The sequence below is a fragment of the Mobula hypostoma genome, chromosome 2 (assembly GCF_963921235.1).
Source record: "Mobula hypostoma chromosome 2, sMobHyp1.1, whole genome shotgun sequence".
NCBI classification, from domain to species: Eukaryota; Metazoa; Chordata; class Chondrichthyes; order Myliobatiformes; family Myliobatidae; genus Mobula; species Mobula hypostoma.
Window position 1 is genome coordinate 201,829,680 of NC_086098.1, and position 16,340 is coordinate 201,846,019.

The 16,340-nt window shown below is 41.8% G+C and overlaps 1 protein-coding gene across 9 annotated transcripts in view; it reads left to right on the top strand.

Moving 5' to 3' along the window:
- The window catches only part of LOC134342810 (extracellular sulfatase Sulf-2-like), a 352,386-nt gene that overhangs the window by 275,255 nt on the left and 60,791 nt on the right, over window positions 1-16,340 (top strand). For all 9 annotated transcript variants that reach the window (XM_063041404.1, XM_063041405.1, XM_063041403.1 and 6 more), the window contains 2 exons: window positions 2,928-3,078; window positions 4,160-4,335. In XM_063041404.1, the coding sequence (XP_062897474.1) occupies window positions 2,928-3,078; window positions 4,160-4,335 (327 nt within the window). The remainder of the gene's footprint in view (window positions 1-2,927; window positions 3,079-4,159; window positions 4,336-16,340) is intronic.

Below are 16,340 nucleotides of genomic sequence, written 5' to 3' on the forward strand. Positions count from 1 at the left end.
GTATCTACTGTCCATAAGCTGACAGTCCATAAGCTCGGGAGAACCTGTATAGCATTTGAGAGTAACAGAAGTTTAATACAGATGATTTTCACCAGGAAATGTGTTCTTAGGAAATGATTCCAAATTTGGGAATGTTTCTCTAATCAAATAATCAAATATTGACCTTGCTTGAAGAATTGAATGATGGCCTGTTTTTTTTTCTCATTTTGTATATTCCTGAATGTTCATTTATTTGATGTTTTAGTAACCTTAATGTAGTTCTGCTTTGGAGAATGCCTTTGTTAACAACCTTGGGTATTTCAAAGACAAGAATTGATGTTGCCTTATCATGTGTCAGAAACCTGAGTTAATTTTCAATAAGCTGCTTTCAATGATTTGTACTCCCATTATATTCTATTGATGTGATCGGTCATTTTCTTATCCATCATTGAATGATACACAAATACATACAGTATATTCACAAAGATCAATCATCCGTATCAAGCACTCCATTGTCAGATGCAGTTACAGAGCCAACCTCTTAATCAGTTTGTTGTAACATATCCATCTCAATATCTATTTCTCTTTATCAATGCCGCCAGTTATTTCATTACATCTCTCAAGAGCAGGGGTTTGCAACCTTTTTTAATACCATGGACCAATACCATTAAGTAAGGGGTCAATGGACCCTGAGTTGGGAAAACCTGCTCCAGAGGGTGGTGAATCTGTGGAATTCATTTCTACAGATGGCTGTTGAGGCCAAATCATTTGGTATATTTAAAGCAGAGCTTGTTAAGTTCTTGATTAGTAAGGGTGTCAAAGATTATTGGGAGGAGGCAGAAGAATGAGTTTGAGAGGGAGAATAAACCCGCCATGATAGCAGAGCAGACTTGATGTTCCAAGTAGCTTAGTTCTGCTCCTATGTCTTGATGTCTTATGGTCTTAACTTTCTGCATATACTTATTTCTGTATAGTTACAGTAACTTGCTATTCTACAATATCCTTCTAAATCTAATTAGTCTTTCTATATTTGAGCATTTACCTAAATACTTCTAAATTCCATCTTGTCATCTTTCCATGACTGCATCCAATTTTATAACTGCCCATAACAGCTGTGAGAAAACTGACTGCATGTGATCAAAAAAGTTGAGTCAAAGATAATAGTTAAACTACAAAATTACTGTAAATCTGTAATCAGATTTTAGCTCCATCCTCAAGGTGTGAGCGAAGCAGATGGGTGGTTATTATGACAGAATTTCAATTGTTTCCATCCTCCCTGTTTTCTGTGCCCCCTGCTATCATGTTAATTGCCTGACGAATGATAATGCCAGAGGATCAGGGGGATAATTTAAAAGGCGGATGTGTTGCAAACCTTGCAGATGCTTCCTGACAGAGGAGCATATCCAAGGCTGCTCCCAGAGTGGAGAGCTCCCACTCTGGGCGTTAGAAGACCTACCTAGAACCATAAATCCAGCTGATGCTCTAGGTCAAACCTAGATGGTGTTCCTCTTCTATTCTAAATACACAGTATAAAATTCATGAACATTCAGAAATGCTTAAGTTAAATAGTGACACTCAGCAGGATTGGCAGCTGAAGGTAAAAAGCAAAGATGATTCAGTTGACAGTGAAGATATGAATTTGCAGAAGTCTCATGAAAGGCATTGAAAAATTATGGCACATGCCATTGAAGTGAATATAAAGCGTGGGATATGATGATTGTGAGAAAACAAGGCAGGAGCAAATTAATGTTTTCTGAGTTGGCAGGATACAAATTGTGATGCCACCTAAGGTTCTGAGCTGGGACATCTGTTATTTTCTATTTATATAAATGATTTAGGCATAGGAACAAATTTTCTGATGACACTAAATTAGGTGCCATGGCAAACTGTAAACATTTCCAAGAGGGACATGGAAGTATTGGAGGAATAAACACAGTTGTCAGATGCAGTGCTGACCCTCTCTCCAGAACCTCCACCATTCTCTCCCTCACCAAGCATCTCCCAACCTCCACCCACTCCCAGTCCCATCAACATTCCAACTGACACCCTGTCCAATATCGCCATCACCACCTCCAATGACTGACTCCACCCTACATTTCCACCCACCACTCCTTCACTGAGAACAAGATAAAATTTCACTGCTAAGAACACTCACACAAAGCTATCAGCTTACAATTTCTCACCCATGTACAGACCCTGCTGGAATAAAAGGTTGTGAAGCAAAGCAAATTCCAATTGTTTTGTGCATATGAAGGTTCCGTTGGTCAGGGTTGACCATGGGTAGTGTGTTCTAGCTGTCTAGGTATGCAAGCGTGGGCAATACAATATGGAGAGCAAGCTGTTACCCATGTAGCAAGCTCCCCCTGTCTATGCATCTGATGAACCCAAATGAATGGCAGAGGCTGATACAATTTGGCACCGGCAGCATCACGGGAGTTGCCAGTCAGTATTGAACTCAATGTAGGACTGCCTTAGGAACTCCAACTTGGGATTTTTTTCCTCAGTTTTTGCTCCTGAAGCCTTCTCCATTACTGGGTATAGCCACAAAACAGCGGAGGTTTGAGATCAGAGATTTCCTTCCCCACGGCTGACAGGCCACATCTGCCTGAAGCGACTGGTTTTAAGGCACCAGCAACCCACCTTTGCCCCTTCTCCTGTCAGTAGAAATGGTTCTGCCAGACTTAGCAGCTAAGCCACACGTGAACCTGGACTAGGCTGTCAGAGGCTATTTACGGCACACGCCACTGGGACCATTTATTAAGTAGCGAGAGCTATCTCCACTACCACCCCAGGCAATAACAATATTAAGTTTTGTGTACAGAGAATGGAAGAATAAATTTATGTGTGGAATTGAGTGTGTAGGAATCAAGGCAAAGAGATTTTTAACGTCTATATATCTAATCTTTGAAATGTATATGATTAATATATTTTTATAATCACACCCGCAGCACTCCGAGCTATAATTATGCTCCTAATCCAGACAAACATTGGATCATGAGGTACACTGGCCCAATGAAACCCATTCACATGGAATTTACTAACATGCTACAGAGGAAGAGACTGCAGACCTTGATGTCAGTGGATGAATCAATTGAAAGGGTAAGTTGCATGTACCGTTAGAAATGCCTTCATGACAAAATAAACAAGTTTTGGTATCTGAAAAAAAATCAATTGAAGTAATATATGGTGCAAAATGAAAGGCTCTGCACTGTGCAGGGACTGGCCATTTAAAAAAAACACACATTAGTGAGGGCCAGCTCAAGGTAAGAAGAGGCTTGGTGGGAAAGTGAGTGGCAAGCATCGTAAATAAAAAAGCCATTATGATCTTTAATATACATACAATGTATGTTATGCTTTTATATACACTGCTTGCTGAGCACACCCTTCTGCCCTACCATTATGACTTTGATTTACAAATTCTATTGACAGCAAAAATAACATCAAACGGCAGCTGTGAAATAATACTTCCATAAGCAAATTCAGAATCCTCTTGCCTCAAAATAAAACACCAGGAAGTCATTCACAAATTGAGATAAAACTAATTGCTGTCAAAACCTTTTTTTGAATGACCAGAAATATGTTGCAGCTTTTTCCATGACACACATTGTTTTTCACTTCACCACAGTCCTTAGCAAGAAAATGAAGACATTATAAAGTACTCTTATTTAGTTCTATGATTTTAATCCAGACAAAGACCTTGAAATGCAAGGTCTTTTCATCTAATGTTGCATAGCACTGCAATGTAATTTTAACTTCAAGTCACTGATCTTGCAGTTAGATATTACTGGGGACATGCAAGTTGAGAAAGGTGAATTATGTGAATTATTCGAGACTATTCTTAGGCTTCTGCAGAGAATCATTCCAGATCAGCTATGATAGAGCCCTAATATAAAGCAAATCTTCCACATCAATGCAAATCAGAATAGAGAACTTACTCATCCTGTGCTTATGTCAGTGATGCAAACCACCTTCAATATTATCATGATTGCCCTTGCTTCATTCCCAGTGCCAGCACAAAAATTAGCATCACATCAGGGATGTAGTTAAGTTTCGGAGTGGTTTTATTTGATCAGTAATCAAAAATGAATGACCCTTCGTTGTCAGCAGAACCTAGAAATGTTGAAAAGGTTAAATGGTGCATTATTATTTTCACCAAAAATGCATTTAATTGATGTTTCAGCTCTACAATATGCTTGTTGAATTGGGTGAAGTGGACAACACCTACATCATTTACACAGCAGACCATGGCTATCACATTGGACAGTTTGGCCTTGTGAAAGGAAAATCTATGCCGTATGAGTTTGACATCCGAGTGCCATTTTTCATGCGGGGACCAAATGTGGAACCAGGATCAATGTAAGATCTCATTATATAGTTGGAGCTGCATATTATTCAGAAGCTGTTTTAGACATGTGATCGAAACTGACAGAAGTTCCATTGTATGTTCCATACAGTAAGGTATCATGCCGTTCTCTGCAAACTCCCAGTAAGAAAGTGATGGTTTGCACGTGTGGGTACAGCATGAAACCAAAGGTCATTGCTGTGTTTCTGATTGTTTAGGCACATCCTGAAGATCTCATTACACAACTTAAGTAGTAGAACATGGAAAATAAGTTAATATTGCAATAATACAAACTTATTTTTCATTTATTTTTGCATTGATGTGTTTTCCTCGGTGACCTGGACCAACTCATAATTGGATATGTGATCTACATTAATGCTGCTATTGGGTTTACGTGATCTGGAAGGAAGTTATTCATGTTAGAATACATTTACTTGCAACAGTAATTAAAGAAGGAAATGTTTAATTCTCATACAGTATGGGGGAGTGACTTTCCACAATCTCTATCACCAGTTCTCCTATTGTTTACCAGCATGAAGCCTTTGCATTTGCGTCATGTGACACAAAATGACTACTTTAATTATTATTTAAAATTGATTGAATGTATTTACATTGAATTAAAATGGTTCAAGTTGAAGTTTATTGTCATATGACTGTACATATATACATCAAATGAAACAATGTTCCTCTAGACCACAGTGCAGCCACAAAGCTTATATCACACACGGCACATAAACAACTGTTGTGGCTGTACACAAATACACATATATTAAAATAAAAGCGTGGACATAGGAGATGTCTTTCACTTCGCAGTGAGAGAGAGAGAGAGAGAGAGAGCAATGTGTATGCGTAGTCAACAGTGTATGCACAGCCAACAGATCGACATGGGTTGGCAGGACTTTCATATGAAGAAAGACTGGATGAACTGGGCTTGTACTCATTGGAATTTAGAAGATTGAGGGGGGATCTGATTGAAACATATAAAATCCTAAAGGGATTGGACAGGCTAGATGCAGGAAGATTGTTCCCGATGTTGGGGAAGTCCAGGACAAGGGGTCACAGTTTGAGGATAGAGGGGAAGCCTTTTAGGACCGAGATTAGGAAAAACTTCTTCACACAGAGAGTGGTGAATCTGTGGAATTCTCTGCCACAGGAAACAGTTGAGGCCAGTTCACTGGCTATATTTAAGAGGGAGTTAGATATGGCCCTTGTGGTTACGGGGATCAGGGGGTATGGAGGGAAGGCTGGGGCGGGGTTCTGAGTTGGATGATCAGCCATGATCATAATAAATAGCGGTGCAGGCTCGAAGGGCCGAATGGCCTACTCCTGCACCTATTTTCTATATTTCTATGTTTCTATGTTTCTAAGGGAGAGTCATTGCTCTAAAAGAAATAGATCCATACATTCCACTTCATTCCCCTTTAGATTAATGCAACATAAAACTATATGTGTACAAAACATTCAATTCCCCTTTCATAAACCCAAATTTAAAATAAGCATGCTTTCACAATAACAGTCTATCACTAACTTCACAGTTCTAAGGATTCAGTCTTTTGGGTGGCGCCCTGCTTCTTTCAGGATAACACCTCTGGACTTGTGCCATGGTATCAGGTTTATCAGGTGTCTTGTCTATGATAACATTCTCGTCACACCTCTGGACCTATGAAGAGCCATTGGGGTTTGGTTAGTGTCTTGTTTAAGACAACGTTCTCAGTTTCCAGTGTCACATTGCTGTCAGTGACATCATCATTGAGAAGCAAGTCCAGTGACTGTAATGTGTCCATCTTGTTGGATGTAGATCACTCAGGTGTGTTCTTCGGTTGAGCTTCCAGTAGTTGGTCTACATGACATCTCCATGTCTGATCTCCAACATCTACCATGTACATCAGTGGTCCAGTTCTTGTAGCTGTCCGACTGAGTGTCCACTTGTCTTCTCGGTAATTACGTGCTAGGTCTTCTTGTCCAATCTCAAAGTTCCTTGCTGCTTCACTTAGCAACCAATTGAACGGTTTATTCTGCACTTCCCTCCATAGATCTGGTTTCCGGAAATCTATGTGAGATCTCAGATTTCTATTCATCAACAGCATTGTAGGTATTTGATTTGTTGCCGCATGAGCAGAGATCCGATACACAAAAAGGAAGTTGTCCACTTTGTATTGGAGAGAAATGTTCTCCTTGTCCATTGCTTTAAAGGACTTCTTGAAGGTTTGGATAAACCTTTCAGCTAACCCATTCATTACTGGGTGCTGAGGAGGTGACTTGAAATATCTGATACTATTTTTCTTCATGAACAGTCGGAATTCTTATGGTGTGCATCGTGGTCCATTGTCACTCACAATTTGTTCTGGTAAGTTATTTCTAGCAAAGATAGTCCTCGGAGCAGAAACAGTCTTTACTGAGGTGTTGACTTCCTTGCTATAACCTCAGGCCACTTCAAACGAGCATCCATGGCAATCAGAAACATGGAGTCCATGAATGGCCCAGCAAAGTCAATATGTGCTCTTTGCCATGGTGATGTTGGCCACTCCCACAGGTGTAACGTTGCCTATATGGGTTAATTTTGAATTTTTGGCATCCCCCAAATAGCTTTTGGCTAAGTTTTCAATCTGTTTATCTATTCCCAGCCACCACACATAGCTCCAAGCGAGACTCTTCATTTTAACTGTACCTAGGTGTCCTTCATGCAGATTTTCTAACACACTAATGTGCAGTTTAGGGGGAACCACAACATGAGATCCACAAATCAGCATTCTTCGACAAACTGACAGTTGGTCTTGTCTTGCTGAGAACTCTGGAAGCATAGGGTTACCATGAGCTAGCCAGTATTGCATTTTGATTTCATAAGAGTGGGCTCCGAGGAATAGTGCCCAACGTTGTAACCAGGTAGCAGTCATCACTGGAATTCCCTGCCTGGGATTAAAAATGGATACGAGGAGCTAACGATTTGTCACCTGTGTAAAATTTTGTCCGTGGATGTAGTGGCGGAAATTCTTTATTCCCCGTACTAGACCAAGGGCCTCTCGGTCCATCTGTGCATAGCTGCATTCTGTGATCATCAGTGATCTCAAAGCAAAAGCAATCAGGCATTCAGATCCATCTTTCATAACGTGCGACAAAACGGCTCCATTGCGGTAAAAGCATGCAACGCACACCAGTCTGATGGGCAGGATGGGTCATAATGGGTAAGCAGTTCATTTAATGTTATTCGTCTCTTTGTTTCCTTGAATGGTCTTTCACATCTTTTTAACCATTCCCACTTTGCTTCTGTCTGTAACAATGCATTCAATGGGTGCAGCACTGTAGAATGTTTGGGGGAAAATAGTAGTTTACCAGGCCCAAGTATGTCCTCAGTTGTGACACATTTTCAGGTTTTGGTGCCTGGAGCACTGCTTCAATCTTCTCCTGTGACTTATGTAAGCTATACTTGTCAATGACATGTCCACTATATGAGATTTCATTCTTGAAAACTCACAGTTCTCTCTCTTTGTGCACAGACCATACTTACTCAGCCTGGTAAGCACTTTACCAAGGCCGCTGGAGCTGATGTGATGCCAAAGACGAGACGATTATTCTGGAACAGTCCCTTGTGAATGTTGATTATGAGAATCTTCCTGCCTGACTCCTCAGTCTCCATTTGCAGATAGGCTTGTAACAAGTCAGTCTTTGAAAACCTCTCCCTGCCTGCCAGAGATGCAAACTTGTCTTCTATGTGTGGCAGGGGATATTGCACAGTATGCAACACCGGTTGATGTTCACCTTGAAATCTCTACATATGCAAACAACTCCAGCCTTCCCTTTCTGATCACTGGGACAATGGGTGTGGCCCACTCAACCTTAGAGAGAATTCCAGATGCATCCAAGCTCTGCAATTCAGCATCAACTTTAGGACGTAGGCGTAATCCACTGGACGTGCTTTGCGGAATCTTGGTGTTGCTGCTTCATTCAATTCTATTCTGGCCTTCATGTGCAATTCCATTCTCAAACACCTTCTCATTAGCATTAAGCAGCTGTGCCAGTCTCTTTTTAGTGCTACCATCTGGGAGCCGTTGCCTGTTGATGCCACACTGAAAACTTTGATAGAGTGACAGTCTAGTTGGATTTTCCTCAACCATTCATATCCAAAAAGTGCTGGCCCTCGACTTTTCAGTACATAAAGCTCAAACTAATGTGTTTGGCCTCCAGACATTACATTTACTTTCAGTTTGCATTTGTGAGACACTTTTTCACCTGTGTAAGTCTTTAGCTTCATTGAAGTCTTCACTAATGGTATCTTAGAAAACAGTCTGTTATAGTCAGCCTCTGGAATTATAGACAAAGCTGACACTGTATCTAGCTCCATTTTCAGTTTTACGCAGGACACATCTATTGTGATCTATATGATTGTGTGATCTGCTTTAGTAATACTGTGCAGTTGTAGACATGACAGTTCACCTTGTCAAACTCTATGTTATCTGATGCTGTTTTATATTTGGTAACTTTATGCATTTGCTTAGTTTTGTGTCTGAGACTTTTCAGTCAGTTGGGCTTTTTGTCTTCCTTGCACATTCTCTCTATGTGACCTTGTCTGTGACACTTTCTGCAGACTTTTTCTTTGAACCATGGGAGGATTTGCCATATCGATAACATCTTTGGCTTTTTGCACCATTCAGGTTCATTTTGTGCATTTCATGTTCTGGCCTCCTTTTTGTCATTCTGCTGCATCCTTTGCTGCAGTCTTTAATGATATTGCAATGGTCTAGGCCCATTCTAAGGTTAGGTCTCTTGAATAATAGCCTCTCTTGAGTGCTTTGACTATGCATGCCACATGCAAGCCTGTCCCACAATGCATCAGAAAGTCCATCTCTAAAGTCACAGTATTGGGAAAGATTGCATAGTTCTGCAATATATTCAGGAATGTTTTCATTTTTTGACTGGTTCCTTTTGTAAAATCTAAATATCTCAGTTATTACCAGTGGTTTAAGGCTCATGGGTTTGTAAAATTGTAAGAATTTCATCAAACGTCTTGGTTGCTGGCTTTGCAGGAGTTACTAGGTTGCATAAGAGATTGTATGTCCTTGCACCCATTAAGCTAAGAAGTAAGAGAGTTGTCTTTTGACCCTTCACGTTGTTTGTGTTACAATACAGTTCAAGCCTCTCAATATACATCTCCCAGCCTTCAGTAGTGCTATCAAATTCACCAACTTTCCCGACTGAAGCCCTCGCCATGTTATTTTCCCTTTAGATTCGGTACATCTTTCACTGTTACTCCCAGGTCCTTCAGCTTTCTCGCGCTGTTTCGTTCTGTAACTGTCAATGCAGTTCATGATATTTTCTGACATTCAGGTTTGTACTCATCGCCAATTTGTTGTGTCTGTGCACAACTACATACATATTAAAATAAAAGCATGGACGTGGAAGATGGCTTTACTGGTGTACTTGCATTGCAGTGAGAGAGCAAGAACAATGTGAATGTATAGACAACAATGCATGCACAGCCTACAGATTAATACATAGTGCTAAGTGGGTGGTGGCCATTGCTCGAAAAGAAATAGAAATTACAATTACTATCAAATAATTTCATAAAATGCAACTCAAAAAGCATGTATTATACAGCACAGGTAAACAGTAAACAGTAAGCAGTACAGTAGACAGCAAACAGCTCACTGTCCTAGTGACAAGACCTCAGCGTTGGCGGGGCATTCATTAGTCTCACAGCCTGAGGGAAGAAGCTATTACCCAGTCTCGCAGTCCAAGTCCTGATGCTCCTTTACCTCCTTCTTCACGGCAGTGGATCAGATAGATTGAAGGATGGATACTGGGGATCCTTGACAATATTTTGCGCCCTATGTCTGTAACACTCACGGTAAATTTCACTAATAGGATCCAATCATCCTCTGGATTTTTTTTTTTGTCCTCTGATGTCTTGCAGCTTCCATACCACACTGTGTTGCAGCTACACAGAACACTCTCAGTGGTGCTCCTGTTAGAATAGGGACGGGGAACAATACACACCTCAATCTCCTCAAAGTATAGATGCCCCTGTGCTTTCTTGACTAGTGAGGAGATGTTATGGATCCGGGTTATCTCATCCATTACGTACACATCAAGGATCTTTGTGCTCTTCACTCTGTCCACGGCAGAGCCATTGATGTGCAATGGAGAGTGGTCAACCCGAGCCTTCCAGAAATCCACAATCATCTCTTTTGACTTGTCCACATTGAGACTCAGGTTGTTATTCTCGCACCATTTAACAGGTCTCTCTACCTCCTCTCCGTTGGCCAACTCATCATTGCTGCTGATGAGTCCAAAAACTGTCGTATCATCAGTGAAAGTGAACCTGATGATGCAGTTTGAGCAGAACCCGCCAGTGCAGTCGCCAGTCAGTAGCATGAACAGTCATTGGCTGAGTGCACAGCCTTGGTGAGCATCAGTACTCAGCGTGATGGAGCTTGAGATGTTGCTGCCATTTGTGACTGACTGGGGTCTTTACATCAAGAAGTCCAAGAACCAGTTACAGGGAGGGTTGTTGAGTCCCAACTAGGACTGCTTACCTACCAGCCTCTGACAGATGATCGATCGTGTTAAATGCTGAGCTGAAGTCAATGAACAACATCCTGCTGTATGAGCTATCATTTTCTGCGTAGGGCAGGACAGAGTGGAGGGTCAAAGCTGTGGCATCGTCAGTGGATTAGTTTGAGCAGTAAGAGAGCTAGAAAGGGCCCAACGTAGCTGGAAGGTGGGATTTATATGATCCAATACCAGATGCTCAAAGCACTTCATGATTATTGAAGTCAGCACCACTGGGTGGTAATCAGTTCGACCAGTTACAGTTGCTCTCTTGGACACTGGAGTGATCATGGCTGCCTTGAAGCCTACAGTAACAGAGATCTGCTTCAGAGAGATATTAAAGACTTCTGTTAACTGGGCCACACGGTCCTTAAGCACATTACCAGGTATGTTGTCCGCCCCCACAGTTTTGTATGGGTTTACCTTGGCTAGCATCCTCCTCTCCTCGGCTGTGGCCAGACGGGGAGCCTGTTCCTTAGGAGGAGAGAGGGTGTTCCTCAATGTCACTTGATTCAGTGAATCCAATCGTGCATAGGAGGCATTCAGCCTATCAGATAGGGAGGCGTCATGGTCATTGACGCGCAGGGTGGACTTGTAATCTGTCATAGTTTGTATAGTTTTCCACATGCATCGCATGTCCCTGATGCATAAAGGTATCTGTGAATTTTCTGTGCACACTCACGCTCTTGCTGACCTTAGAGTCATCCGGTTTACTATCTGAAGGCAGCATCCCGATCCCTAAGCAGTGCATGAGCCTCTGCAGTTAGCCATGGTTTCTAGTTTGCCCTGGCAGTGTAGTGTTTAAACATGGGAATATCCTCAATGCACTTTCCAGTCACCAATCCTGCATATTCCTCAATGTTGATGTGATGATCGGAGTTAGGTAGCCACCTCCCTGAATAAGCTCCAGTTCATGCTTTTGACGCAGTCCTGCAGTGCTAAGGTGACACCTTCTGGCCAGGTCCTAATCTCCCTGTGAACTGGTTTGACTCGGTTATCAATGATTAGCAAGGATTAGCAAAATGGATATGTGGTCCGAGTACCTGAGGTGATGCCGGGTGGGGACACCCTTGGAGGCTCCACGAACGTTGGCATTAACATAAATAAATTGTAAATTCTATGATTACAGTACTTTTAAATGTAAATTGCAAGTATAATCAGCTTTTCTCTTGTTCTTATGCTTCAGGAAGACTGAAGTTGCAATATATAAAAATATTAAAGTTTTTAGTTGCAAATACTGCAGTCATAGAATATGAAGTGGACATTTTCTCTGCCTTAAGCTTGGGAACTTAGTAATTTATTTTCCTAAAGCTTTCTTAGCTGCTTCTACTTATGATTATAGGCCGGTGAGTTTAATGTCAGTAGTAGGTAAGTTATTGGAGGGAGTACTAAGAGACAGAATCTACAAGCATTTGGATAGACAGGGGCTTATTAGGGAGAGTCAACATGGCTTTGTGCGTGGTAGGTCATGTTTGACCAATCTGTTGGAGTTTTTCGAGGAGGTTACCAGGAAAGTGGATGAAGGGAATGCAGTGGATATTGTCTACATGGACTTCAGTAAGGCCTTTGACAAGGTCCCGCATGGGAGGTTAGTTAGGAAAATTCAGTCGCTATGTATACGTGGAGAGGTGGTAAATTGGATTAGACATTGACTCGATGGAAGAAGCCAGAGAGTGGTGGTAGAGAATTGCTTCTCTGAGTGGAGGCCTGTGACTAGTGGTGTGCCACATGGATCAGTGCTGGGTCCATTGTTATTTGTCATCTCTATCAATGATCTGGATGATAATGTGGTAAATTGGATCAGCAAGTTTGCTGATGATGCAAAGATTGGAGGTGTAGTAGACAGTGAGGAAGGTTTTCAGAGCCTGCAGAGGGACTTGGACCAGCTGGAAAAATGGGCTGAAAAATGGCAGATGGAGTTTAATACTGACAAGTGTGAGGTATTGCACATTGGAAGGACAAACCAACGTAGAACCTACAGGGTAGACAGCAGGCTATTCTGGACTGGGTTTTGAGCAATAAGGAAGGGTTAATTAGCGATCTTGTCGTGAGAGGCCCCTTGGGTAAGAGTGACCATAATATGGTGGAATTCTTCAATAACATGGAGAGTGACATAGTTAATTCAGAAACAAAGGTTCTGAACTTAAAGAGGGGTAACTTTGAAGGTATGAGACGTGAATTAGCTAAGATAGACTGGCAAATGACACTTAAAGCATTGACGGTGGATATGCAATGGCTAGCATTTAAAGGTTGCATGGATGAACTACAACAATTGTTCATCCCAGTTTGGCAAAAGAATAAATCAAGGAAGATAGTGCACCCGTGGCTGACAAGAGAAATTAGGGATAGTATCAATTCCAAAGAAGTAGCATACAAATTAGCCAGAGAAAGTGGCTCACCTGAGGACTGGGAGAAATTCAGAGTTCAGCAGAGGAGGACAAAGGGCTTAATTAGGAAGGGGAAAAAAGATTATGAGAGAAAACTGGCAGAGAACATAAAAACGGACTGTAAAAGCTTTTATAGATATGTAAAAAGGAAAAGACTGATAAAGACAAATGTAGGTCCCCTGCAGACAGAAACAGGTGAATTGATTATGGGGAGCAAGGACATGGCAGACCAATTGAATAATTACTTTGGTTCTGTCTTCACTAAGGAGGACATAAATAATCTTCCAGAAATAGTAAGGGACAGAGGGTCCAGTGAGATGGAGGAACTGAGTGAAATACATGTTAGTAGGGAAGTGGTGTTAGGTAAATTGAAGGGATTGAAGGCAGATAAATCCCCAGGGCCAGATGGTCTGCATCCTAGAGTGCTTAAGGAAGTAGCCCAAGAAATAGTGGATGCATTAGTGATAATTTTCCAAAACTCGTTAGATTCTGGACTAGTTCCTGAGGATTGGAGGGTGGCTAATGTAACCCCACTTTTTAAAAAAGGAGGGAGAGAGAAACCGGGGAATTATAGGCCGGTTAGCCTAACGTCGGTGGTGGGGAAACTGCTGGAGTCAGTTATCAAAGATGTGATAACAGCACATTTGGAAAGCGGTGAAATGATCGGACAAAGTCAGCATGGATTTGTGAAAGGAAAATCGTGTCTGACAAATCTCATAGAATTTTTTGAGGATGTAACTAGTAGAGTGGATAGGGGAGAACCAGTGGATGTGGTATATTTGGATTTTCAAAAGGCTTTTGACAAGGTCCCACACAGGAGATTAGTGTGCAAACTTAAAGCACACGGTATTGGGGGTAAGGTATTGGTGTGGGTGGAGAATTGGTTAGCAGACAGGAAGCAAAGAGTGGGAATAAACGGGACCTTTTCAGAATGGCAGGCGGTGACTAGTGGGGTACCGCAAGGCTCAGTGCTGGGACCCCAGTTGTTTACAATATATATTAATGACTTGGATGAGGGAATTAAATGCAGCATCTCCAAGTTTGCGGATGACACGAAGCTGGGTGGCAGTGTTAGCAGTGAGGAGGATGCTAGGAGGATGCAGGGTGACTTGGATAGGTTGGGTGAGTGGACAAACTCATGGCAGATGCAATTTAATGTGGATAAATGTGAAGTTATCCACTTTGGTGGCAAAAATAGGAAAACAGATTATTATCTGAATGGTGGCCGATTAGGAAAAGGGGAGGTGCAACGGGACCTGGGTGTCATTATACACCAGTCATTGAAAGTGGGCATGCAGGTACAGCAGGCGGTGAAAAAGGCGAACGGTATGCTGGCATTTATAGCGAGAGGATTCGAGTACAGGAGCAGGGAGGTACTACTGCAGTTGTACAAGGCCTTGGTGAGACCACACCTGGAGTATTGTGTGCAGTTTTGGTCCCCTAATCTGAGGAAAGACATCTTTGCCATAGAGGGAGTACAAAGAAGGTTCACCAGATTGATTCCTGGGATGGCAGGTCTTTCATATGAAGAAAGACTGGATGAACTGGCCTTGTACTCGTTGGAATTTAGAAGATTGAGGGGGGATCTGATTGAAACGTATAAGATTCTAAAGGGATTGGACAGGCTAGATGCGGGAAGATTGTTCCCGATGTTGGGGAGGTCCAGAACGAGGGGTCACAGTTTGAGGATAGAGGGGAAGCCTTTTAGGACCGAGATTAGGAAAAACTTCTTCACACAGAGGGTGGTGAATCTGTGGAATTCTCTGCCACAGCAAACTGTTGAGGCCAGTTCATTGGCTATGTTTAAGAGGGAGTTAGATATGGCCCTTGTGGCTACAGGGGTCAGGGGGTATGGAGGGAAGGCTGGGTTCTGAGTTGGATGATCAGCCATGATCATAATAAATGGCGGTGCAGGCTCGAAGGGCCGAATGGCCTACTCCTGCACCTATTTTCTATGTTTCTATGTTAATGGTAAGGCACTGAGGAGTGCAGTGGAACAGAGGGATCTGGGAATACAGCTACAAAATTCCCTAAAAATGTCGTCACAGGTAGATAGGGTCGTAAAGAGAGCTTTTGGTACATTGGCCTTTATTAATCGAAGTATTGAGTATAAGAGCTGGAATGTTATGATGAGGTTGTATAAGGCATTGGTGAGGCTGAATCTGGAGTATTGTGTTCAGTTTTGGTCACCAAATTACAGGAAGGATATAAATAAGGTTGAAAGAGTGCAGAGAAGGTTTACAAGGATGTTGCTGGGACTTGAGAAACTCAGTTACAGAGAAAGGTTGAATAGGTTAGGACATTATTCCCTGGAGTGTAGAAGAATGAGGGGAGATTTGATAGAGGTATATAAGATTATGATGGGTATAGATACAGTGAATGCAAGCAGGCTTTTTCCACTGAGGCAAGAGGAGAAAAAAAACCAGAGGACATGGGTTAAGGGTGAGGGGGGAAAAGTTTAAAGGGAACATTAGTGGGGGCTTCTTCACACAGAGAGTGGTGGGAGTATGGAATGAGCTGCCAGACGAGGTGGTAAATGCGGGTTCTTTTTTAACATTTAAGAATAAATTGGAGAGATACATGGACGGGAGGTGTATGGAGGGACATGGTCCGTGTGCAGGTCAGTGGGACTAGGCAGAAAATAGTTCGGCACAGCCAAGAAGGGCCAAAGGGCCTGTTTCTGTGCTGTAGTTTCTATGGTTCTGTGGTTCTATGATTAAGATTTAAATTATGCCTCATTAATGTAATTAATGCGATTCCTTACTTTGAATGAACCAGGAACAGGGAACAGTGAAACTAAATTTGGAAAGTTACTCAATAGATGAAATGGGGATTAAGCAATGCCTTCATTTGTGAATTCTAGCAAAACGTTCTTCTCAGATTAAAAAGATTGTATAAGAATTTAAGTTAATAGCAGTATAATCAAAGTCACATGCATGATTCAGAGAATGATAGTTTTATGTGACTTCACTACCATCGATAGCTGAGGAAAAGTAAATTATGGCTGGTGAATAAAGGCTGGATGTTAAGGTTGATTATAATGACTTTAATTTGTTTTAGTGGCATTATGATCCTCCCCAGAGGTT